We start from the raw sequence: 27,630 nt of genomic DNA, 5'->3' as shown, positions 1-27,630 counted from the left end.
CAAATCTCTTACCTTGACAATGAGAACTGTTGATTTTTTTGTAACCCTGAGGACAATCTATTAGAGAGATAGCTTATGAGAGGGAAAGTGGAAAACAAAAGAAAAAGAAAGGAACAGACATGTTAGTCATTTAATTTACATGTGGACACACAGTACTGACATTCAGACACCATTATTGTTTAAAGAATCATAAACTCATACATTGCAAACATATTTTCTGACTTTTAACCCCACAATCCACACACTCTGGAGCAATTCATGTTTTATATCAAGTCAAAAATCAAGACATCAGAAATGTCAAAAGTCATTCTAAAAGCACTTCATAATGATTATGATTATCATAATTTATTCTAATTATACTAAGAGATCATGTATGTAGAGGTCAATTTTTAATGTTTGAAATAATTTAGAGCAGGGGTCTTCAGCGTTTTTCAGGCCAAGGACCCCAAACTGATGAAGAGATTAAGTAGGAAGCCCCCACCTACTATATGTGTTCTATATTAAACTCAGCATAGTGCTATTTATAAATATACATTACTATTATCGTTTTACATTCAATATTAAGCTATCCAATTATTTCAAATGTGCAACTGCCATAAACATAAGCAGGGCAGCAGTAGCTTAGGCAGAGAGATCATCCAGTAACGGAAAGGTTGGCGGTTCGATTCTGTCCTATTACTAGCCTGTCCGTTCTGTCCTTGGGCAAGACACTTAACCCACCTTGCCCCCTCCTGGTGTATGATTGTGAGTGAGTGATGTTTGGTAGTTGGAGAGGCCATAGGTGCAAATTGGCAGCCACATATCCACCAGTCTGCCCCAGGTCAGCTGCGACTAATGAGGTAGTTTACCACCACCAGGATGTGACTGTGTTATCATTATTATTATTACCTGACATAGACAGACAGACAGACAGACAGACAGACAGATAGACAGATAGACAGATAGATAGATAGATAGATAGATAGATAGATAGATAGATAGATAGATAGATAGATAGATAGATAGATAGATAGATAGATAGATAGATAGATAGATCTGCTAATATTGCAATTGTGTCTGGGCTTTCACATGGGGACTGAATAAGCTCTCAGCCCATTGTGGGCCATATAATATGTGGCCTCAGCAATAGAGGCGGGGTTCACTGTGTACAAGAGGCTTAGATTGACAGGTCTGGGCTAGTGTGGTGCTCTGTGTGAAATGTGAAATATATATATATATTTATATAAAATGTCTAATTAACCAAACACTTTGCGACCCCCCTGCACCCCTAGGGGGTCCACGGATTTCCTGTCAAAGACCTACATTTTTTTATTTAAAAATCTTTTATGGTTTCTGGTTCTCCCTGGGCATTTTCTTTTATTTTAATTTCATTAGTTAGATGTTTTCATTTGTTCAGCTACTGTCCACCATGGAAAAGAACAAATTTTCAGTACAATGTTGTGTATGTGAGTGTAAGATTGAGGTACAGGGTTATCAACTGACCATGTTCTCTGTTTTAAGTTCAATGTAAAGCCCAAAATAAAGAAAAGGCAGATTATATTCAATGATGTTTATGACGGCACATCATAGATCGCAATCAGTTATGTCAGTTTATGTGGAATATACATGCATCACAATCTTTATGTACTCAACAATCCCAACTCAGAAGTGTGGAAAATCTTTGAACATAGAATCAATAATATTCACACTCTGTGAAACTTAAAATATGTATAAGAACCTCAACAAAGAATATTTTCTGTTTTTCTGACCATCAGAATTTAGATTATTACAGTGGTGGTCTAACAAACAATACAATATATAGGTTGATATGTACATATTTAAAAACATAGATGTTGATGTACATCAATGTTGCACACTAATTCAGCATAACCAGTCTTTTGCAGATAAAAATTGTGAGTGTTTCTAATTACAATCTGTTCCAAGACATTGAAATTAAATCATACTCAACATGTTCTAAGTGAATATCATAACACAATAAACGCAACATTTTTCCTAAATTCCTAATAAGCCAAACGATTAATTTACAAATCAGAAAAAATATTGAATCAATTGAAAAGATAGTTTCTAGCAGCCCTGATACTAAAAATGTTACAATAAGCACTAAACCGATATAATAAACTTGTGATAATTTATATACAATTGCTTATTTGTACATCAATTGTAGGGAGACATAACGGTTAATTTGGCTCATTTGTGCTTGTGAATACCTGAACAATGAATGTCCAGCCACCGTAGGTACTTCCACCCAAGGAAACAATCTGGATTTTGTGTTTCCAAAGTTTCTGCTTAATTCAGTCTCTAACTTTGTCTGCCTGCAGCAGAGGCAGTAGTGCCCAATAGCTATTCCCTGAAAAAAGCTGCCTGCTAGGGCGGCACAGTGGCTCAGTGGTTAGCACTGATGCCTAAAAGGGAGAAGGTCGGGGTTTTCAGTCCAGGGGTGGGTTCGCATGGGTTCTCTCTGGGTACTCCGGCTTCCACCACCTCCAAAGACATGCTCGTTAGGCTAATTGGTGACTCTAAATTGACCCTAGGTGTGCATGAGTGCGAATGGTTGTATGTCTCAGTGTTAGCCCTGCGATAGGCTAGCAACCTGTCCAGGGTGTACCCCACCTCTCGCCCAATGCCAGCTGGGATAGGCTCCAGCAACCCCCACGATCCTAGTACAGGATTAAGCGGTACAGAAGATGAGATGAGATGATGAGTGTCGTTAGCGGATGTTCCCATGAAAGAAACACCAAAACCAAGCAACAGGGAATACCATTTCACAATTAAGTTTAACTATCATGAAAGCTTACGTAAATTAAACTACTGTTATCTTGTTACTAGCTTATGTAAGGATAAGAAAACAAAATATGTTTTTGTTAGTAAGACATCAGTTATATGGAGTAAAATGGAGTACTTCCTTTTCCTGCAAGTATTTTCATGAACTACTGAACCACTGCTATGGAGAGGGTGGGCTCTTTTTTATGCTCTACATCCAGTAACGTTGGCTTCAAACACAAGTTCCATACATCTATAAAGAGAGTAATATTGAATAGCCGACTACAACATAAAAAGGCTGGCAGCCCTCTCCCTACACACTCAATAAACCTCTGCAAAAGTGTTGTGAAGAGAGGGCCTTCACTGCATGGCACCACAGTGCTCTGTGTTTTCCTCTTTGGACATAACCAGCGGGGTGTAAGTCACCTGTCTGTTAGGACCCAGCCCAGCGCAAGGCTCATATAATGTTTCCTGACTGCTCTGGTTTTAAAGCCTGTTTGACGTAAACGCTGTGGTCCAATTCTTTTCCGGACAACGCCAGGAGGAGCTGTAGATGAGAACATGTAAGTCAAAAAAAAGTAGACTTTATCCTGCCAGGTCCCTCACAGAAAGTCTGAGTAATGTCTGATTAAGCTGATGTATGAACAGAGAATACTTTTGTTCTCAGAATTCATTAAGTGTGTAAATGGAATGATAATGTCATCAATGATATATATATACATATGTGTGTGTGTGTGTGTGTGTACAGCAGTTAAAATAAGTATTGAACAGCTTCAGAGAAAGAAAATAAAGCTGCTAGAACGGCCCAGCCAATCACGTGACTGGAATCCACTTGAAAATCTACAGAAAAAAATAAGAATCAGAGTTCATAGAAGAGGCCCACGGAACTTTCAAGGTTTAAAGACTGTTTGTGTGGAAGAATGGGCCAAAATCACACCTGAGCAATGCATGTGACTCGTTTCTCCATACAGGAGGTGTTTTGAAGCTTCATTACCAACAAAGGCTTTTGTTGACTGCTATTATTTATTTGTTATTATATGAAGGTATGGTTAAATATGGATCATCAGTAATGCAGGTAAAGGTGTTTTACTGTAGTCAGGTCAGAGGTTAGCTTTGTAAATGGTTGTATTAGGAGCCAGTGGAGTCTCCTCCCGTAGTGGTACAGCCAGGGAGGTTGGGTTAGGAGGAGGAGAGGTTATTTAGGCAGAGGCCTTTTGTCTGTCAAGGGGGAAACAGTGTGCTTATCAGGTGTAGCAATTTACACATGATTTAAGTTGAATTTTGCGTTTGTTATAAGTTGAGTTTTATTTAGTACAACTCAGTTAACTGTTCAGTTACCTTTTTTTCGGTTGTATATACTTTTGTTGCTACAACAAAGCTGGAAGCACATGTAAATAAACACCTTGCGGTGATTTTTTCTAAACAAACGGCCTTGAATCTGCCTCCTACTTATGCCGCTCCGGTCAGCTTCCCAACACTGTTGTTTAACCTTATATTGTATTACCTATGCAGAAACCACAAATTCTCAGTGTAGATGTCGTTCTGACTGCTACTAAAGACACTGGAGATGAAATCATGTGTTGGTGAGGCTTCTAAGAAAGTTGATACGGCAACATTGTCATTCTTAGCATCACAGTGAAGTGGTACATTAAGATGCTGGACAGGTTGGCATTTACTTTTAGAAAAAAAAGACAATTACATAAAGTCAGGTGATTCAGTACTATATCCAGGATTGTGTTTCTTGGAATTGGATTACGTTTTGACATTCGGACAGAGTTGTACATATGAACTAGACATTTTCTAGGAAATTATTTTGTGTTTTCAAAACACAATCTACATAATTGTCAGGGTATCAAGTTCAAGATATGGACTGTTGAATGCACTAAATAACAAATTATTAATACTGTATTACCATCTTGGCATGTATGTGCCTTGAAATACAACTATAGTAGAATTATTCAGCAATCTTTGGAGAGCATTGTCTCTCCATTAGTGTGGATTACACCATTGTCTACCTCCTGCAAAGAGTTGTCCCACCTTGTAACGCCGCATTATAGTAAAATTTATTATATTATTACATGATGCGGCATTATTACATGTGGTGTTACACACCTCACTCTCACCAAGGAGCACTGTGGGAATCATGTTCTTTGATTTCTGCAGTCCTTTCAACACCATCCAGCCTGTAATACTGAGAGACAAGCTGGCGCACGCAGGAGTGGACCACCACCTCACATCGTGGATATTGGACTGTCTGACCAATAAACCACAGTATGTAAGGACACAAGGACTGTGTGTCTGATGTGTGTCTGCAGTACGTGAACCCTTAGGGAACTGTTCTGGCTCCTTTCTTCTTCTCGCTTTACACTGCAGACTTCAAACCCCACTCAACCAGCTGTCATCTGCAGAAATACTCAGATGACTGCAGTTGTCAGCCTTATACAGGATGGGGGAGACAGAGAATACAAAGGACCCATCAGAGACTTTGTACTCTGGTGCCAGGAAAACTGCCTCCAGTTAAATCTGGGTAAAACCAAGGAGATGGTGGTGGATTCTTATAAGCACCCAGGTGTTCACCTAAACAAAAAAGCTGGAGTGGGCTGACCACATGTGGGCAATTAATAAGAAAAGCCAGAGCAGACTCTACAGTTCATGGTAACAGCATCACAAATTGACGATTCACTACTTTTCCATTTAAGTACATTGTGTTTTGTGTTATTGGTTGGACGAAACAAGTTCTTGTTTATGTTAATTTAGACTCTGGGGTAACCTTTTATACCTATGAGAATATAAGCCTGGTAACACACCACTTGGATTTCATTGTGGTCCATGTGTCAATTTATGCAGAGATAATTTACATGCAATTGGTAATAGTCCCACAACCAATTAAAGCAACTTTACTGTAAACAATTCAACTCCACAGAGCTGGGATGACTTGTATGACTTTGTCATTGTTACTCTTTTGTCCATTACCGCACACCCATAGGCCATGATAGGATAGCATAATCAGTCATAATCATCAAGAGTCTGTAGCAGCTGTACTTACATGGTTTATTTGGACACTTCTGGCATTTGTGGAACCCCCAGGAGGTCCCAATGGTCCCACAGCACTGTTCCTGCTTAGTGAGACCTGGCAATGCCTTCCCACACTTATACGTAAGAAAAGAAGATGGATGGAAAGGGTGGATTAATACTTTTTGTTTAATAAAATAAACTCTTTGCTTCCTTTAAATGTCTGATCAGGCGTGCTGAACCTGGACAGTTAAGACCATGTGCTTCATCATCTCTACCTTTCTCTCACTGACAGCCCCTTATTTTTATGGCAACAGCTATCCTACTTGGGAATGAAGAGACTAGCAACTTAAACTTGATTGTAATTTTAACCATTAGACATTAAATTAAGACCTGATATCCACTTCCAATTGCAATTGCAAACTTATCACACAATTCTATGCTAATCAGGTCTAAAATAGACTTCTTCAAGCAAAATCTAATATGGCTGACACATGTTGGGTGAAGAAAAGTCAACATGATATGCTCACAATGTCTGTACTAACATGTTGATTTTTAGCTTGTACATCATTTACTGTTTTATTGTTTTGCTTCTTTTTCTGTTATTTTATTTACCATGTTCACCAGTTAACATAGTTTAGAAATCTAACATTGTATAATTAAACACGAGGCACTATTTTGTGTTATATGATGACTGTCTATTGTCTGTAAAGTGTCTTGTGATGTTGTTGGTTAATGAAACTACATAAACAAAATTGAACTGGATTGAATTACTGTTGCTGGTGGTTGTATGAAAACTTATGTAAGTATTTGGTATGTGGAGCACATGTTTTGAAAGACCTGTATGTTGATAGTGGTTGTCAAGACTTTAATGACTAACGAGCTGACTGTAATGTACCAGGAGCATTCTTTGTTTTTATCTTCAGTTGTAATCAGCCATGCAGGCATATGGTGGCCATGGAGATCAATGCTCTGTACTTATACTTTTCCATAAATTGTTACTTTTAGCTGGATCAACAAAAAGAATGGTTTCTAAATTTTACAAATCTATTTCTGAACGTTAAAGAACTTTGGGGACTTTTCTGCTGTACATAATTGAGATATTTGTTCATACACAGATTGGAAAAACTTGGTTGGTAAATCTAAAGATCATTTGCACTGTGAATACCCAGATGTAGTCAATTTATGGAAACAAATATCTCTCACTTGCAGTTAGGGTTCCACTCTCACCATTATTGCTTCTACTTAATGATAATTTCCATCTAGATTTGTCTTTGCAACAGAGACACATTTTATGGGTGACTCTCACAGTAGCCAAGAAAATGTTGGCTTTAAGGTGGCAAACAACACATGTTCTTATTTGGCAGCAGTGGGCCAACTCCCTTCTTGAAATAGGTCTGACGTAGTGCATTAAGCTAGTCTTAAAGCTCTTTGGGTGTTAGATGAGACAAATAGGATAGTTGATCGAGTGCAACATGATATTAAAAAAAAATTATTTTGTATTTTTAATTATCTTGTTTTTTTATTGTGTCGCCACCAGGGGTTGTGGAGCTTGGGCTTAAAACAAATGTACTCGACTCTACTTGGCACCTACAAAATTGACAGTACAGACATCACATGCATGAATACATAAGTCATTATGTATGTTATTAGTTAGAGGATGATCGCTAACCCCATTTGATAATAGATTCATAACACAGTAATAGTTCTTTGGTCCAGATTTGAATCTGATGTCCAGTATGGTACCTGATGCTAAATAATATTATCTACTATGCTTTGCATTATCTGACTTTGCCCCATGCTGTGCTTTACTGTTTTATGTTACTTGCCAGATGCTGTCAAGTAGAGATGATGCTGTACCTGACTGCCTGCTGTCTCCTGGAAGCAACGACCTAGTGTGTGTTTGGAGGTGACAGGTTGGTAGTGAGGAACCTGGTAACCATGCTGGCTGGGATAGACTATGTTGTAGCCATGGTGCTGGATCTTCTGGCTGCTCTCACTATGGTGGTAGCTGAAGCTGGAAGACGAGCCTGCCTGGGATCCTATTACCTGCTGCCCGTTGTTTTGGTAATTGTCTACCTGAGAGACTTGGTGAACCTGAACAGAAGCTTCTGGAGGGTGTTTGATGTGGATGTTGACAATGCTTGGGCTGAACACTGTAGAAACAAAGGACAAACTGAGCTTGGTGCAGTTCAGGAATGTGATTTCAAACATAAGATTACCTTAGTGCCATGGGAAAGCAACACTGTTAAAATAAACTTTTTACAGATGATTGTTTCATCTGTGTTTCATCTGTGTCTTCCACAAGCCTGTGCTGACTCCTTCAAGGGCCCTTGTGGTGGTCCTTGGTAAATCAATGTAGTTGATTTGAAGACAAGCAAATCAGACAGGTAGTGTTATCTTTTAAATTTGTAAATCAAATTTACACAGAGTGATATCCTTTCTTTCCACTTTAACTCCAGATGCTCTCTGTGGTTCCCACTGCTGACTGCCCATTATACTGCTACAGGCTGAAATGACATATGACCTATTTGTGGCTGACCAAGCAGACTGTAGGATTATTTAAGCAGGGCTATTTGACAAACGCTAACATAGCTGATGATGTCTGATTCAGAATGGAAGGAATATCGTAAACCATAGGCCTTCAGCAGGGGGTCCTCGACCCAGAGGGTCTGTGGAGCTACTGAAGGGGGGTCGCAAAAGCTTTGGTTGATTAGACATTTTTATGTTTTTTTTTTTTTTTTTTTTTTAATTTTCCCCCACAAATTTAAATTTCCGGTAAATACACATTAACATGAATCCAACATATGTTAGTGAATTGATAATGGAAGCTGAAGTTATTATAAGTGCTTCTGGATTTCACATGGGGACTGAATAGGCTCTCAGCCAATTGTACAGAAAGAAGCTTAGATTGACAGTGTGGCGCTGTGTGTGACATGGTGCACTGTTGATGAGTGGAGTGCTGACTGAAAGATAGCATCTTCTGCTTCCATTTATTCCTGCACTAAAATCTGTTGGATTCATGTTAATGTGTATTTACAGGAATTTAAATTTGTGGGGGAAAATTTTAAAAAAACAAAAAAAAAAACATAAAAATGTCTAATCAACCAAAGCTTTTGCGATCCCCCTTCAGTAGCTCCACAGACCCTCTGGGTCGAGGACCCCCTGTTGAAGGCCTATGGTTTACGATATTCCTTCCATCATCAGCTATGTTAGCGTTTGTCAAATAGCCCTGCTAAACTAATCCTACAGTCTGCTTGGTCAGCCACAAATAGGTCATACGTCAAAAAAATTATATACATAGAATTTTTTTGCCCCATAAATTGAAATATATATTTAAATTTATATATATATATATACATATACATATATATATATACGTATATATATATATATACATATACATATAGTGTATATACATATATATATATATACGTATATATATATATATATATATATATATATATATATATATATATATATATATACACATATACATATATATACACACATATATATATACACACATATATATATATATATATGTATATATATATATATGTATATATATATATATATATATATACCTCCGCGGACTAATGTCTCATCAGTTTGGGGTCGTTGTCCTGAAAAACGTGGCCACTATCATAAACCTTTCCTAAGTCAGTCAACAATTTCCTTTTAAAAAAAAATGTGACATTTGGTAAAAGTAAAGTTTTATGTTTCATTAATAGAATTATTAATTTTGGCATTGTATGTTCATTATAAAAATGTCATTGAAACAAAAAGTTGTAAGGTCTATTGGCTGGGGTTCGGTTGATGTACTTTAAGTAATTTAACCAAAGGATTCATTGACTAATTGAAAAAACAAAAAGCAAAAAACAAACAAAAAAAGTGGTTGATTAAGTTCTTTAATAACCATGTCTGTACTCCAATGCTTCGGATGGTTTCATAACAGCCACCAATTTAGGGATGCCTTTGGTGAGAGTTTTAGGACAACTTAGCAGGAATTGTGATGTAGTGACAATGTATTTTCTTCCTGATTGAACATTGTCTTTTGTTACTGGCCAGTAAGCAGGTGTGACACAGGAAGAAGGACTTACGTTACTTAAAAACATGGCAGTGTTTATACATGATGTTTTAGCCCATTTACTACAAATTACTCCCACTTGACATTACTCCTAACAAACCTTTACAGCTGTAACATTATACATTTGAGAACTGTGTTTCTCACAGTATTCCATGCACCATTTGTCATGCATAAATTGTAGTAAATGGGCTAAAGAAAATTATCCTTTTGAAGAAGTTCACTGGTAAACAATACAGGAGTAGTATACTCCACCACATTTTCCATCTAGGTTGAAGAAACGCTTGTTTAGCTTTTGAATCACAGTTGTGTCTCACTCACCAGGAGTCTGTCCGTTGCTGTACGTCAGAGGCAGGCTGTGTGTGGAGTGGACCTGAGTTTGACTTAAGGTTCCTGACGACTGCTGGTGCTTCTGCTGTCCATTCTGAAGTGGCATCTGGCAGAACTTTCCGGTAAAGTTTGGAGGACACTGGCACTTGTCCCTGGCACTGCACTTGCCACCATTTATACATGGTAGGTGACAAACCACTGAGGAGAAAAAAAGAGTTATAACCAGTTAACCAGTAATTGTCCCACATAAACACATACCAGGAAAAGACTTTCCATTATAAACACATCTGTAAGTCTGCTTGGATTCTTGCTTGTCTGATTTTTCAACACAACACTGAGAGAACTTTTTCATAAATTTTGTATTGTTCCAGAACCATTTTCTTTTTGCAAATTGTCACCTTATATGTTGGTAGGCATGACTATTTAGCCTGGGCTTTAGAGACACAGACAGTGACACAGTTAACAGCTACAGTACAGAGTGAACTGATGTAATTCTTGGCCTGAATTACCTTTGAAGTGTTCTCAGATTTTAGCGGCCAAATCTGTGAGTATGATGTTATCATTACAGAGGGAACACAGCTTGTACACTGCACATGTCACCTGCCTTCACAGAACTATGAGAATGCTAATTTATTGTGCTTGGTAAATGTTCCTCCTTTTACCGGTAATTTTGCAATCACTTGCACAGTCAACATGTTCACCTTATACTTACACAGTAAATCCTCTAAGCTTTCTACAAACGGATATTTTGAGTAGTGGCCTATCCATTTCTTTTATCCACTATTGTTCCACAATGTATCATGTGTCGCCTAATGTCTTTATCATGTTTCTCATGATGCAACTTATCTGCTTCCCTCTGATTCTCTGTTCTCCTCCCTTCCCATCTCCCTCATTTTTTGTCACTTTACCCAGCTAGGCTGGATTCTTCCTGTTAAGAGGAAGCTTTTCCTTGGCACCGTCACCTTCATTCTTGCTCTAGGAGTTTCAGGCTCTGGGTTCTGTGAAGTGTCTTGAGACTGTTTGGATTGCTATGGACACTGTATATGAATAACATTTAATATAAAAGGTTGGAAATTCCTCAAGGAACTTTGCTAAAAATACTTTTTGTCAGGAAATTTTAACTTACAGCCAAACTGACACATACTTAGTACAAGCTGTTCTGTGACCTTCCACCTACTTAGTACTGTAATTATTTATTTATACTGTTTGAGCGATTGATACCAGAAAAACACTCTCATTATCATTAAGGTAAGAGTAATGATGATGAACTAGAACAAGGTGAAATGTTTTCAGAAAATTCTATACACTTGCTTCAAGTTGTAACTATAATCACTGTGTTTATTTTGGCTCATTCATGTATGATGGAAGTTGACAGGAAATCAGGTGGTATGTTTTCTGTGAATGTACCTGTAAGCTACATTCATTGGAACAAATTATCCATCTTTGATCACGACAATGATAGTCGCTGTATGAGGCCATACTTCTACACAGCAGTACTAATGTGAGTAAGTAATGTCCGTCAAAAATTCATCCAGAAGTAATCAGATATTGTCCCTTCACTAGAGCCATAGCACTACCATGACTGTGCTGTTGTATACTAGTTAGAACTCCATGATAAATGTAGCCAGTGCACAGACTCAGAGCATGTCTTTCATAATTTGAATCATTTTGCAGAGACCACACAGCTGATGACAGGTTTTTTAGCCTGTCAGAGCCAGTTAACCACCAAATGTCAGGCAACCAACAAAGCACGCCATAAAACATAAAACTAATGTAGCAGGGTAAAAGCATGTGCGCTCATAAATTAGAAAAAAAAATGGGGCATAGCTAACAAGAGTACTTTAGTCTTTATTTACACAATTTTCACAAGTAACATTATACAACCACAGTGACAAAAAATAACTTTAGAAAACGCAAGGTACAGATTGGTAGACTGGTAGATTTTTCTACCAATTTGTCCGGTGAACAGCCCAGGGCTATCTAACTAATCTTTTTTTTTTTTTTTTTTTTTTTTTTTTTTTTTTTTTTTTTTTTTTTGTCTGCATTTGTCTGCATAGTTGAACACCACAGGGTGTCAACATTATATGAGGTTCATGCAGTTATATTCTTGCAGCTGAAAGCTTTATTACTTCAGTGCGTGAGTATGACCATCACCAGCCCTCCCTGAGAACTGTCCTGCTGAACTTTATTGAGTGTAGTGACCTTGTGTGGCAGGGAGGGCAGTGCTACACCTCAGTGAATAGAGGGGGGGAACAAAGGACAGAAAAGATGTAGAAGGATGGACAGTGGAGGAGATACATGTGGTGCTAGTAGGAACTAGTGGAGTACAGGGTACTGTGCTTCCCAAGTCACCTCACTCAAGTATGACTGGGTACAGTCATCTCTGGAGAGATGAGAGAGTCCAGGGGGGGTAAGGGTGTCCCAATGGAAGGAGAGAAGTCTGCCATAGGGCACGTAGTGACAGAGTGAAAGCGAAAATCCAGCCCTTAATAGCCGGGACTCATCAATTCTTTTTGATGTGATCCAGCACGGGCTGGCAGGTGACAACACACATGCATGTGGGCATTCCCTAAATATGAGTGAGACCATTACCAGGGCCCAGAGTCAGGTCAGAAGCCCCAGCGCCCGAGAACCTCCACCCCAGTGTGGGGCGCATGGGTGACAGGACCAGAGAACCACCGTAGCCACGGGGCAAGCCACACCCCAGCGCAGATGGCGAGCGACGACCAACACCCCCAGACCCGCCAAGCAAGCACAAGTCGGTGCAGGCCAGAGCAGCCCCCCATACCCCCCACACCCCCCAGCCACTGCAGCCCGTCCACCCACCGCCGCCAACACCCCCCCCAAAGACCCCACCCCCCGCCCGCAGGGCAGCCATGGACACCTCTCCAGCCGAGAGGATCCCCCCAGGAGCCCAGCAAAGCCCCCGCAGACGGGCACCAGCCAAGCGCCAAGCCAGGGAAGGGCCATCCGAGCAGGGGGGCCAAGGTGCCGGCCCCATGCCCCTGGCGCACCCAGGCCAGGGAGACCACGGGAAGAGGGAACCCCCATCCGCCAGGGAGAGACCCCAGCCCCCCATCGAAGGGAGAGGGAGAGCACCAAGCCACCACCCGAACCAGTCGATACCGGAACAACCGGGCACCCAAGGGAGCCGCCACGAACCCGTCGCCACGCAGCACCAGGAGACAAAGCCAGGCCAAGAGGACACCAGAGAACCTAGAGAACCTAGGTAGGTACCCCTACCAACCGCCGTGGGGCCACAGACCGCCAGCCCAAGATGCCCCTGCTAGCGGAGGACCAGGCCCCCCAAGCCGAGCCAAGGGATAATGAAAAGTGACAGTGTCCCTATTACTGTGCTTCCTCAGTCCCTGATGAGGAAGCAAGCCCCTACACCGTGACCCTGTGACCCTGGATGTGGTGTGGTGCATTAAGACAGGGGGCAAACAGGAGGGTCAGGAGGGTCAGAGGACTGCAGCACACTACTGTCCTGCAGCCTGCCCTGACCCTGACCGATCCTGGGTGGACCCCTAAGGTGAGGTGCATTAAAAACTTGGGATGGGTGTGTGTGGTGTGCCTAGCCTTGGTTGTAATGGGCGACATAGTGTGTGGTGGAGTGTGAGGTGAGTGCAATTTAAGAGGCAGGCAAGTGAGGGCCAAGTCCCTGGCAGCAGGGCCAAGGCACAACAGCAGCCCATGGGACCCACAGACGGGGCGGGGGCCCCCAGGACTCAGGAAGTCCCCCGACCAGACCCCGCTCCCAGCCCAGAACAGCAACCAGGATGCGACAGACCCCCAGGAAACCCCGAAGAACCAACACCGACCAGCCGAGCAATGGCATCAGCTAACCCCCCATCCACCCCCCACGGTGGCAGGGGTGCCCCCCAGGCGGACGGAGACCCCACCCCCCGCAGCCCCCCCAGCCCCAGCGCGACGGAGCGACCGGACATGCCCGGGTGGTATTCAGGCAGCCCCCCACACCCTCAGGCTCCGACCCCAAGGCGCCGGGCGTGGCCCCGACCACCGGGGCCCCCCGGACCCCAGGAGGGCCCCCCACGACCAGCGAGGGCCCAGCCACCAGCGGAAGGAAGGAGGGGCCGGAGGAGGAGCCCGGCGAAGGGACGAGGGCGCCGCAGCGGGGAGGGAGGGGAGGGGACAGGGAGCCAGCCAGCCCAGACCGCCAAGGCCCACCAGGAGATCCAGGGAGAGTCGGCCACCGATACACCACGACCCCAGGAAAGTGAGCAAGCGCCGAAGCCACAGGGAACCCCAGGCTAGTCTCCAGCGCCACCCCAAGTGGGGGAGAGGGAGGCCAGCCGGGTAAACCGCTCAGGGCCGGAAGTCAACCCAGGGGTGACAAGGAGTAGGGCACCCCTAATGCATGCTCAAGGTGTTGTGGTCCGGGGATCCTCCTTAGTGAACCTGGATGAAGAGGGCAATAAAATCTTTTCCATAAAGACATTCATCACTGTAAGAGAAATATTATTATAGCATTACAGTAAGTGGAACAGAAGTGGCAAAAGCTAGCAGGCAAAGTCAAGATGCAAATTAAGGTTGAGGGAGTCGCAGAATACAGACCATTTTTTGGCAAACAAAGTCAACTGATTTTTCCGGGTAGCAGATATTTTCTCCAATGATATATAATCGGAAAGAAGGTTCAACCACTGGGAAATGTTTAGTGACTGTTTGTTCTTCCAGTTCATAAGGATTGTTTTCTTGGCGATGGTGAGAGCTACAAGGACAGATTGTGATAGATGGTGAGGAAGACTGATTGTTTCCAGGTCACCAATGAGGCACAAGTTAGGGGTAAATGGGATTCTGCAGTCCAAAATTGAGGTGAGTTTCTGTGTTACAAGTGACCAGAAGTGCTGTACCGGAGAACAGAGCCAGAGAGCGTGGAAATAAGAATCTGAATAGTTTTGGGTGCATTGCGTACATTTGTCGGATTGGGAGAAGCCCATTCTATACATCTTGTATTGAGTTGTGTGTGATCTGTGGAGTACTTTAAACTGGATCAGCTGTAAATTCGAGTTTTTGGTCATTTTAAATATATTTTGGCAGATCTGAGTCCAGAAATCAAAGTCTGTAGACAGGGAAAGATCGGCTTCCCATTTTGATATTGGTACATGTATTAAATGTGTGGTTGATAGCAGCTTATATATTAAAGAGAGGGTTTTCTTCTTTTTCGGTATGAGTTTTTTAATGTTGGTGACGAATTGTGGTGGCTGTATGCAGTTCTGGAGCACTGGGATTTTCTTTCTGATTGTCTTGGTCACCTGTAGGTATTGGAGGAAGTTTCCATTTCTTATTTCGAACGTATCAAATAAATCTCTGTGATTCATAAGTAAGTTCCCCTGGAAGAGGTGATGGAGGTGGGTTATTCCTTTATGCTTCCAAGTGCTGAGGTGAAGAGGGACTTTGTTATTCACAAAGTCAGGGTTGTGCCAAATTGGGGAGAACCCACAGGGTTCCAGCAGGGATCCTGTGGTCTCTAGACTCTTCCACCAAGCCGACAGGGTGGCGGCAATAATGGGGTTTTGGAAGCAGTTATGACGCTTAAGGGTGATTGTAATGAAGGGCAGGTCCGAAATGCATATGTTGTGGCAGTCGGCCTGTTCTATTTCTAGCCACAAATTGTAATCTGCCTCTGGGTTTATCCATTTGGTGATGTACTGCAGCTGATTTGCCAGGTAGTAGTTTGTAAAGTTCGGTGCATCTAGTCCTCCTTCTGATTTATTTTTTTGAAGGGTGGTGAGGCTAATTTTTGTCTGTTTGTTTTTTGAGTAAAATTTGGTGACTGCAGAATCTAGGTTCTGGAACCATTTTGCTGTGGGTTTGAATGGGATCATGGAAAATAAGTAATTAATTCGTGGCAAAATTTTCATTTTGACTGTTGCTATGCGTCCCATCAGAGAGATAGGAAGATTGGTCCAGCGCTTCAGGTCATCACAGATTTTATCCAGGAGTGGATCGAAGTTCAGTTGCACTAACTCTGACAATTTAGGTGAGATGTTTATGCCCAAGTATTTGATATTACCTATGGAAAAGGGTAGTTGGGGTTTATGGTCTGCAGGATCCCATGCTTTGTCCGTTATTGGTAGTATTGTTGATTTGGACCAGTTGATTGAGTAGTCAGAGAGGGCTGAAAATTTTGAAATACAATTATAAGCTTCCTGTAATGATCTCTGAGGTTGTTGCAAGTAAAGTAAAACATCGTCAGCATATAGATTGATCTTATGTTCAGAGATGGGTGAGTGGATACCCTGGATACTGGAGTTCTGACGTATTGCTGATGCGAGCGGTTCAATAAATATAGCAAACAGTAGGGGAGACAGGGGGCATCCTTGTCTGGTTCCCCTCTGTAAGGTGAAGCTTTGTGATGTGAAACCATTGGTGGTGACTGTGGCCTTAGGTGAATTATACAGTGCAGCAACCCAGTGGATAAATGACTCTCCAAAGCCGAAATTTTGAAGGGTGGCAAAGAGGAAGGCCCAGTTAACTTTATCAAAGGCTTTCTCAGCGTCCAGTGATAAAACAATGGCTTCTGTATTTCTACGCTGGGACATGCTGATCAGGTTAAGAGGCCGTCTAACGTTATTTGTAGATTGTCGGCCTTTGATGAAACCTGTTTGGTCATTGAGAATTATTGATGAAATTACTTTCTCTAGTCTAGATGCTAGTGCTTTGGAAATAATTTTGATATCTGTATTAATCAATGACAGAGGGCGATAGCTGGAAGGGAGTGTTGGGTCTTTATCAGGTTTTAAAAGTAATTTAATTGCAGCAGTATTCATTTGGGATCTTATGCAACCTGTGTTTTTGATTTCTGTAACAGACCTTAGGAACAAGGGGGCCAGATCTGACCAGAACTGTTTCATAAATTCCGTAGGGAAACCATCCGGCCCAGGAGCTTTGCCAGGAGCTATCTAACTAATCTAAAACCAGACCACATCTGGTTCACAAGAAAATTTATTTCACTCTAATTAAGTTAAATAACTAATACCTTTTACGTAATACAAGGCAATCTAAAATGGCATGCCATGTTTAAGCTTTTGGCAGCTTTAAAGTTTCTTTTTTTCCTCAGTGAATTGAAACCTGCTGAAACACTGATAGATCCATCACCAAATCATATCCTGATATCTCTATTTGGTCAACAGGTTATCTGTGAGAGAGTATGAACGGATCCATCTCTCACTTCCTCTGTATCACCATTCTTCCCTCACCACCTCATCAGGTAACTATGCTACACAATAAGAGTGCAGTTCATCCTGTTTCTGTACTTTGAGTTCAGTATGGATTGCAAATAAACTTTCATCTTGGCTCAGGTCTACATGCTAGTGTAGAGATGAGAAAGATGGAGGAAGAAAAACTAAATGCAAGGGATGTATGAGGCAAGTCTGGACAGGTTCATGGAACTAAGCCTGTGTTTCTGCACCTGGATTCATATCCAGGATGGAAAATAAACTCTGATGGTGGCTGTGTCAGAAAATTAATGTATAATTCATAACTTCATAATTTTTGGCCAAAAGTTCAGTTTGCAAACATTGCCATTTTCAGTGTGGGCTGTTAACTTGGAGGCTGACATATTTTGCTAGCCCAACGTACAGACAGAACAAAGAAAGGAGAATGATGTGTCACATACATGTCCAATGTCCAGGCTTGATATACAGTGGGGGAAATAAGTATTTGATCCCCTGCTGAATTTGTAAGTTTGCCCACTTCCATAGAAATGATCAGACTCTGGTTTTTATGGTTGTTTACTGGTTATGGGTATAGACAGAATATCAGTTGAAAATGCATAAAAAACACACAATCTAAAAGTTATAAATTGTTATGTATTTTATTAAGGGAAATAAGTATTTGATCCCCAAGCACAACACAAGTCAGTACTTTGTAGAGAAACCTTTGTTGGCAAGCACAGCGATGAGACGTTTCTTGTAGTTGGTCACCAGGTTTGCACACAGCGCAGGAGGGATTTTGGCCCATTCATCTTTACAGACAGTCTCTAAATCCTTCAAGTTTCTTGGCTGCCTCTTGGAAACTCGGAGCTTCAGCTCCCTCCACAGGTTTTCGATCGGGTTAAGGTCTGGAGACTGACTAGGCCACTCCATGACCTTAATATGCTTCTTCTTGAGCCACTCCTTTGTTGTCCTGGCAGTATGTTTTGGGTCATTGTCATGTTGGAAAACCCACCCACGAGGCATCTTCAGTGTTCTTGCTGAGGAAAGAAGGTTTTTGTCCAAGATGTTACAGTACATGGCTGCATTCATTGGCCCCATAATGCGGTGAAGTTGCCCTGTACCCTTTGCTGAAAAACAGCCCCAAAACATGATGTTTCCACCTCCATGCTTAACCGTGGGTATGGTGTTCTTTGGGTCATACTCACGTTTTTTCATCCTCCAAACATGGCGGGCCGAGTTAATGCCAAATAGCTCAACTTTGGTTTTGTCAGACCACAGCACTTTCTCCCAAGCCTTCTCTGAGTCATTTAGATGTTCACTGGCAAACTTAAGGCGGGCCTGTACATGTGCCTTCTTGAGCAGGGGGACCTTGCGGGCACTGCAAGAGTTCAATCCATAACGGCGCAGTGTGTTGCCAACTGTTTTCTTGGTGACGGAGGTCCCAACTGCTTCCAGATCATTAACAAGCTCCTGCCGTGTTGTTTTAGGCTGCTCCCTCACCTTTCTCATCATCATCCTCACTCCATGAGGCGAGATTTTGCGGGGAGCTCCAGACCGAGGACAGTTGATGGTCCTTTTATGGGTCTTCCACTTGCGAATAATGGCACCAATAGTTGTCACCTTCTCACCAAGCCTTTTGCTGATGGTTTTGTAACCTATACCAGCCTTGTGCAGGTCTACAATCTTGTCCCTGACATCTTTTGACAGCTCTTTGGTCTTGCCCATGGTGCTGTAGAAGTTGGAATGTAAGAAACTGATTCTTAGAGCAGGTGTGCTTTATATACATGACGAGTTAAGATCAGGAGTATTGGTAATTAGTTGACTGAGCACAGCTGTGTGCCACATGCGCACCAGCCAATCTGTAGGAGCCTGAATTCTAAGTGAATTGTTGGGGATCAAATACTTATTTCCCTTAATAAAATACATAACAATTTATAACTTTTAGATTGTGTGTTTTTTATGCATTTTCGATTGATATTCTGTCTATACCCATAACCAGTAAACAACCATAAAAACCAGAGTCTGATCATTTCTATGGAAGTGGGCAAACTTACAAATTCAGCAGGGGATCAAATACTTATTTCCCCCACTGTATGTCTACCATGCAGCGAGTCACGCTAAATCACACGTGACTTCCATATAGTAGATCGATAGATTTAGAGTAACTGAACAGAAAACACATTTTAATCATTTTAATGTAGTTTAAGGGTTTTTTTGGGTTTGTGTTTTAATGCTTGGGTCATGGTCGACTGAAGTAGCATTGATCGATTAGTGCATATGTATTCAACAGGGTGTCCATGGTCCTAGGTACTGCAGGGGGGTCGCACAATCTTTGGTTGATTAGACATTTTCTACATTTTTTAAATTTTCACTCACAATTTTCCCCCACAAATTTAAATTTCTTTATATAGATGGACCCAACATATTTTAATAAAGGAATAAATTAAGGCAGAAGACGTTATCTTTCAGTCTGCACTTCACTCAATAACACACCTCCACATAGAGCGCCACACCAGTCGAGACCTGTCAATCTAAGCCTCCTGTACAGACTAGGCCCCACCCCTATTGCTGCTGAACCAATCACGAGGCCACATATTACATGCTCACTCTGTCAGGTTCCCACAGTTGGCTAAGAGCCTATTCAGTCCCCAGGTAAAATTCTAGATGCACGTTGCACTACTAGCAGAAGAGAAGCTAACAGTGCAGCTTGCTCTCATCAGCCACTACTGAGACCCAAATGGCTGGTGATTCACTCTACCCACTACATTTAGCTATGTTTAAAATTATAACTTGAATCTGGCAATTATTTTCTTTATATATCAATTATATCTGTTAGGTATGTTTAAGTCAGGTTTGCAGGTGCTTGCACACAGTTACCCTACTGTTGCACATGTTTAAAATAAAAAAAAAATATTTGAACTTATTTATTATTTGAATAGCTTAATACTGAATGCAAAATGATAATGATATATATTTATAAATAGAACTAGGCAGAGTTTAATATAAAACACATATAGTAGGCAGGGGGTCACTACTTAATCTCTATTGAATACACATTTAAAAGCACCAGCTTGCCTGATAATTTTCACCGTATCTGACTTTAAGTGGCTGAAATGGTATAGTCCAGTCAGTTTCATATGAATTTGGAACACATTAGAAAATTGAGGATTTAAAAATGGGCGGAACAGAGGCTCGGTGCTTGATGCTGATAGCAATAGCGAGAAGGTCCAGGTTAGATAGACTGTGATAGACTGGTGACCTGTCCATGGTGTACCCCGCCTTTCACCTGATGACAGCTGGGATAGGCTCCAGCAACCCCCGCGACCTTGAGGATAAGTGCTGATTTCAGGCGGACACACTTTCTCATTCGATTCAAAGAGAAAGTGTGTCGAAATATTTGACTGGTAGTGTATATAATAGGGTATTTTATTTAATGCCAATATGGCAGAGGAGAAAAAACATTCAGATTTCCAGACCAGGGATCTGTATAACCAACCAGGGATGGCATTGTGTGGGATGGCGTTGTGGTTAAGGTCTGAGATGTTTGGCGTGGGGAGGTCAATCATTTTGGAGGCATTGTCTTTGTATAAGTTTATTCCAATTGCAGTTTAAACAGATACAAAACGACCAGTACAAGGCAAAACTTCAGATACCATGGACCCTTATCATGCCCCAGGTGTACTTTTTTGAGCATTAAAACAGCCGGCAGGAGTGTGACTACTCAGAGTCACTGAAAGCATACTAGAGCCTGGAGAGGTCCAGATGTACACAGTCAGGCTTCCCAACGCACATCCAGTTTTGGAATTTGCCAGCTAAAAACAGCGTCTCTTCATCATAATGGCAGCATAATGTCACAAGCTCATCACTGTGCTAAATAGTCTGTTATATGCCAATCTTTTATTCTTTTATTTTTATTTACTATACAAGTGCATTGTACTGTGTACAGTAACATAATCACAATAACAAGTAACTGTTTAATCCCAAATTTCTTTCTCATTGTGAGTAAGCATCATCCCTTTGTAATCCATGTTATAAATATTAGCCTAACTTGCCTTTATGAAAAAAAATCTGTTGGACATCGTGTTAAAAACATGCTAAATAAACAAGATATTATGCTTCGAAAACTCTTTAAAGAAGCCTACTTTCCTGCCAATATAGCATCAGCTCCCGCAGCTCTATAGGCCTAACAGTCAACAACAGTCCCAACCCCGTTTTGATGATATCACAGAATGCTTGAGTGACACTCCAACAAAGACTCTGACACAATGTCACTGGCAACGTTGACAAACCCTTAGAGTTGACTAAGACATACGAGCATTTCACAGTGGATGATGGAAACAAACATATTTAGGCTGAATAATTAGTTAAGAGAGAGAGATTCATGTCTGGAAGACTGTAAGGAAACAAATAGGAAAAAGAAAATGCCACAGTCTATCAAAGCCAAAGTGAATCATGTGAAAAGGAAAAGTAGCATTCTATTTCTCAAGGACAATTATGGAGCTCTTGATGGCTAAGAAAGAAAAACCTTCCTGACATTACAAGAAGTTCTTTGGAACATGTTGTGATAAAATAAAATTATTAATGATTTACATGGTCACATAATATTAACGACTGACGACTCCAGTGCGTTAACAAGCACCTCTTTGCAAATAACATGTTTACATGAACATGAAAAAAAATGAATTATTGCCTTAAAACAACTCTAACTGGACAACTTGCAAGTCTACACGTTACTCCGACTAATATCGGAGTTCTCCTTATCCGACTAAGACAGCCAATGCATTGGAAATCGGTTTTCTCCGGCATGTATACGTCTTAACCAAACTTACAGGAAACTGAACAACACGCGTGAGTGTGCTCCGTAAACTGGGACAAGGACCGCATTCACATAGTTTAATTCTGAGCATAGATCGATAAAGCTGTGTATGCGTCATCAGGACGTATACATGAAAAGCCAAACTTTGAGTAGTCAGGGTCATACTTCCTCCTTTTTCTGCTCACCCCAGAGTCTGTGGCTTCTCTCTCATTCACCTGAGATGGCCTTGTAAAAATCGAGCTGTGCCTTTGCAGTGTTTGAATGAGATTAAAGGCATGAGATTAGGCATGAGTGCAAAGACGAAGCTGTGTTGACTTTACATTCTTGACTTTACCACTTTACCACTGACTGTATACCTGGTGCCTAGTCCACCTAGCTGTACATTCAAAGCCCATCTGCTTGAACCGAGGACAATGATGGAGTCTGATGACTTCACTTTGGCAATGTTACTCCATTCAGGTAACATCTACAAATGTTATCAACATTAGCATAAGATTAGCCTAGCTGTTCCAAGAGCAGTTCCCACAGGACTGTGTAGCTAACGTTAGCTAGCTATCTGTGGATAGAGTAGGGGGGCGACAATGCTGTGTTTGGATAACGTTCCATAAGTTAACAAAGTGGGGCTAATGAGACAGGCAAGTGTAGTAGAAGGGGGCAGACTGTTTGGATACATTAGTAGTAATAATTACCAAATACAAGAAGGAAATACGTTACATAATGGTCTTGACCATTGGTCACCTTGACTGGCAGTGTGAGTAGCTTTTAAATTATAATGTATAGTGTAATGACCACACAGCCAGTCTGCAGTAATTTGTTTCCAGTACATGATTGCATGATCCTCAGAGATTTTGGTCCATATTGACATGATAGCATCACGCAGTTGTTGCAGATTTTTGTCAGCTGCACATGTATGTTGCGTAATGTGAACTCATTGTCCTGTTCAAGAAACCAATTTGTGATGCGATGATATGAGCTTTGTGACATATCTTGCTGGAAGTAGCCATCAGAAGATGGTATACTTTGGTCTTAAAGAGATGGAAACAAGCAACAGTACTCAGATAGGCTGTGGCATTTAAACAATGCTCAATTTGTACTATGGGGCACTGATACAAGGCAGGATGAATCCATGCTGTTTACCCCAAAGTCTGACCCTGCCATCCGAATACTGTTCATTAATACACAGGCCAAGATGTTGTTTTTTTTTTTATTTTGATATACTATATTGATTTGTTCACACAAATAGTAGGCAGCAGCGTGAGGCGAACCTGTGACCCTTCGAACCCCAAGCTGTGCTTCTCACTGCGCCACAGCCCCCAATGCCATGCAAAACTCCTTTAGAAGCCAGGTCCAACTGGACAACCAACCGGTAGACCATGTGGTCAGCTACTAACTATCACACACCAGCTAATTAGCCTAACCACCAGCAGTAAGTAAGAAATGATGGGACATGCAACTATGCTTCAAACAACATTCCTCCCCTCTGCCAAGATCAGAAGTTACACACAAGCAAACAAGCCTAACTAGCAACAGTGGGCAGTGTGCAGTGTGCCGCACATCATTGGGGTTTTCAAGTGGGCACCTCCGTTCACCAATGTTTCGTTAAGTTACGCCCACGACATCTCAAGAAGGCTTAACGGAGTCACCCCCCTCAATGCAGCTACCATGCCACCGTGTGCCTTTCAACCGACAGATAAGATTAATCTAACTACAACTGCTACCTATTGTCAGTACATAGCTCGCTCCGCTGCCAGGGACATTCTATACGGCAACCCTCTGTTCTTTTCTGCGAATGTCCAACTCACACAGGAGAGCAATGGCGGCTTTTGCAACAAATGCATGGCAGCCAACTTCCACTGGGCGCACACAGGTGCTCCAGCCTCGCTGCTCCGCTTACGATGCCAACTCCGCATATCTATTTCTCTTGCGCTCATTCACCTCTTCAACTCTGTCTTCCCATGGGACAGTTAATTCCACAAAACTATCCTTTCTTTCTCAGACCACAACAGCACATCTGGTCTTTTGAGGGTCACGGCTATCTGTTGTGGGACGCTCAAGTCACCATCTAAGTCGGTCCTCAGCTCCCAGGCTCCGCCCACACTTAGCTGCCCCATATTATGCCTGCATAATCCAATTAGGGCCTACATGGATGACATGACGACTGTGACGTCAACTACTTCATGTACTAGCAGACTGCTGGATAAGTTAAACATTAACTTACAGTGGGGTTAGACGAAGGTTTAAGCCGAGTAAGTCTAGGAGTATCTCAGTTGTTAAAGGAAAGGTAGAAGAAATTAATTTTAAATAAGGAGGTGATTCCCACAGTGCTAGAGAAGCCAGTGAAGAGTCTGGGAAGGTGGTATGACGCAAGTCTCAGAGATGTAGCACAGTTTGAGGGATTGAGACAAGATATGAGCCAAGGCATTTCAAGCATAGACCGGTCAGGGCTCCCAGGAAAGCTAAGATTATGGTGCATGCAATTTGGGTTATTGCCCTGACTAATGTGGCCACTAACAGTGTATGAGGTCCCTCTGACAAAGGTTGAGAAGCTTGAAAGGATGATTAACTCATCAATTAGGAGATTGCTTGGTGTCCCACGCTGCTTAAGTGGTGCAGCCTTGTATGGAAAAGGCATACTGGAGTAGTGACCGACCGATTATTGTCACTGATATATCGGGACCCAATATGACGACTCCAGTTTTATTGGGGGTTCTATCTATCGGTGAAATGTTGCGCCAATAGAAAAAACAAAGTGTGACAAGTCACAGCAAGTTAGTTCATGAAATAAGTAAATGTAAACGTGAAAACATCATTGGAACAACAATTATAGGACACATTTCATTGCCCCTTTCAAAAGTGTCCCTGGCCAAAATCTCCAGTGTAAAATAACTGCGAGGCTATATCATTGCAGATTTTGTCTCAGTAGTAGCATTACATGAGTGATGTTGAAAGCTCTAGTCTCCCCGACACGATGTGGGATCACTTATATTTTATCATCGTCATTTTGGCTTGGTTTGATTGTGTGTGGTTCATGGAGGGAACGAATGAATGACGTGTTTTTGGGCATGCATTGCTGACCTGGGCATTGTTTCTCAGTAAATTAGAAAAACCTTTCCTATCATTCCCCTTTTCCATGCATGGTTGTAGGAGATTGACTCGCATCCATGCTCCACTCCTTCCTGCGCCGAAAAGTCCCCTTAGGTCACATAAACCAGCATGGGTGTGTAAAACCACCGGATCAACTCACCACCCGCATCTATTAAAACTCTGTCACTTTGCTTGGTCTTCATTGGCCCAGCGCTTCCTTACTCCTCCTCCCACATCTGTCCCCAGTGAGAGGGTTTTCAGCACAGCACGCAACAAGAGATGCAACCTGTTGGGTGCCAATGCAGAGAAGCTATGCTTCCTGTATTACAACCTGCGCCTCACTGACTTCAAGTATTAGACAGACTGACAGCATGTTCTTCATTTAGACTGGCTTATTTATTTATTTTTATTTATTTATTTAAAGTTCTGCTACATTATTTAATGGGTCAACTTCAATCGGTCGGACACTATACTGGAGCTCCCAGTAACTAGTCTAACAGAGGAGTTTAAGTGTGCTAAGGCTAGTCTGAAAAAAATGACTGTTACTCAGTCAAAAGACCCAGTAGTCAGGCGGACAGCCCCCACGGTTAAAACAGGGAGGAAGTGGAACCCAAGAGATGCGGTTCAGGAGGCACAGGCTGCCCTCAGGCTCAGGGATATCATGGGGCATGTGCAGCAAGGGCATGGAGGCCTGGGACTGTGTGCAGGGAAACCTCTGTGGAGCAAGGTGTCCACAGCGGAAAAGAGGAAGATGGTAGTGGAGGAAATTCATAGGCAAGAGGAAGTAATGAGATGCACGAAGGCAGTGTCGCAGGCTAAGCAAGGACAGTGGGTGAACTGGGAGAGTGTAAAGAAAAGGAAGGTGTCATGGAGAGAGCTGTGGAGCATGGAGGCTAGTAGGATTAGATTTATGATAGGGGCAATTTATGATGTGCTGCCATCTCCCCAGAACCTAAACCAGTGGTTAGGGGAGGATGCTCCTGCCCACTTTGTTCTTGTGTACGTACGCTCAGCCACATTTTGTCAGGTTGCAGGGTTAGTCTCTCCCAAGGGAGATACACCTGGCGCCACAAGAGCTGAAATGCATCTGAAATGGAGACATGTCAGAACAGGCAACGTTTTCCCAATCCTCTATTGTCTAATTTTGGTGAGCCTGTGTGAACTGTAGTCTCACTTTCCTGTTGTTAGCTGACAGGAGTGGTACCCGGTGTGGTCATCTGCTGCTGTAGCCCATCTTCTTCAAGGTTGGACATGTTGTGTGTTCACATATGGTATTCGGCATTCCTTGGTTGTAACCAGTGGTTATTTGAGTTACTGTTGCCTTTCTATCATCTCCAACCAGTCTGCCCATTCTCCTCTGACCTCCTACATCAACAAGGCATTTTCATCCAGACAAGTGCTGCTCACTGGATATTTTCTCTTTTACGGACCATTCTTTGTAAACCCTAGAGATGGCTGTGTGAAAATCCCAGTAGATTAGCAGTTTCTGAAATACTCAAGCCAGCCCATCTGGCACCAACAACCATACCATGTTCAAAGTCACTTAAATCCCCTTTCTTCCCCATTCTGATGCTCAGTTTGAACTTCAGAAGGTTGTCTTGATCACCTCTACATGCCTAGACGCATTGAATTGCAGCCATGCACCCTCCCTGCCACTGAGTGAAGCCACCAGGTCCTGCTCCTCTGATGAAGATGACTTCTCTGAAGTCCTGAAGTCACCTCAAACACAAGACAGCTCAACATGGAGTCTCTACATCTTTTCCAACAGTATGCAGGCTCTTTCTGAAACTGAACACCCTTCCTGCCTCAGCAGCCTGTGAAAGGCTATTTAGCATTGCAGGACATGTATGTAGCCCAGAAAGAGAGAGACTACATGGTAAAAAGCTGTCTGAAAGCACTTTATTTACTTGTACTTTTACACTTAAATGCATTACAATTCATTGTAGTTGATACTTAAGCACAGCTTTACAAAAAACAACTTGAACCTGCTTTTTAACAGGAAGAAACCTTAAGCAGAACCCAGCTCATAGGGAGGGACCCAACTGTTTAAGACCAACCAGGTAGAAAGAGAGAAAAGAAGAGCAGGAGAGACAAGACAAACAAACTTCTGTCATAGATAGATATATCGGGCTGAAGGAAACATGTAGAATCTAATAATACAAGATATAGCTGATGATCAGTTTGAGAGTATAAGAGGATTCACGGGCAGGTTGGAGAATTGTAGGAGTGGACAACTGCAAGCCATCAAGACTGGGCAGGTTGATGAGTAGATGTAGATGACTTTTAAGTTATTTTCTAGTAGGATATCTTTGCTTTACTCAAGTATGACTTTTGAGTACTTTATTCAAGACTGTCTGACATAA

The 27,630-nt window shown here is 42.0% G+C and overlaps 1 protein-coding gene across 5 annotated transcripts in view; it reads right to left on the bottom strand.

Moving 5' to 3' along the window:
• The window catches only part of ltbp1 (latent transforming growth factor beta binding protein 1), a 115,211-nt gene that overhangs the window by 56,228 nt on the left and 31,353 nt on the right, over positions 1-27,630 (bottom strand). For all 5 annotated transcript variants that reach the window (XM_047602733.1, XM_047602730.1, XM_047602729.1 and 2 more), the window contains exons 6-9: positions 10,181-10,387; positions 7,633-7,928; positions 5,807-5,909; positions 13-72 (exon numbers count right to left, since the gene is read on the bottom strand). In XM_047602733.1, coding sequence (XP_047458689.1) covers positions 13-72; positions 5,807-5,909; positions 7,633-7,928; positions 10,181-10,387 — 666 coding nt within the window. The remainder of the gene's footprint in view (positions 1-12; positions 73-5,806; positions 5,910-7,632; positions 7,929-10,180; positions 10,388-27,630) is intronic.

This window comes from Mugil cephalus, chromosome 13 (genome assembly GCF_022458985.1).
Source record: "Mugil cephalus isolate CIBA_MC_2020 chromosome 13, CIBA_Mcephalus_1.1, whole genome shotgun sequence".
Taxonomy (NCBI): domain Eukaryota; kingdom Metazoa; phylum Chordata; class Actinopteri; order Mugiliformes; family Mugilidae; genus Mugil; species Mugil cephalus.
The sequence above is the reverse complement of the archived record's forward strand: the minus strand, read 5'-3'. Positions and strand labels throughout refer to the sequence as shown.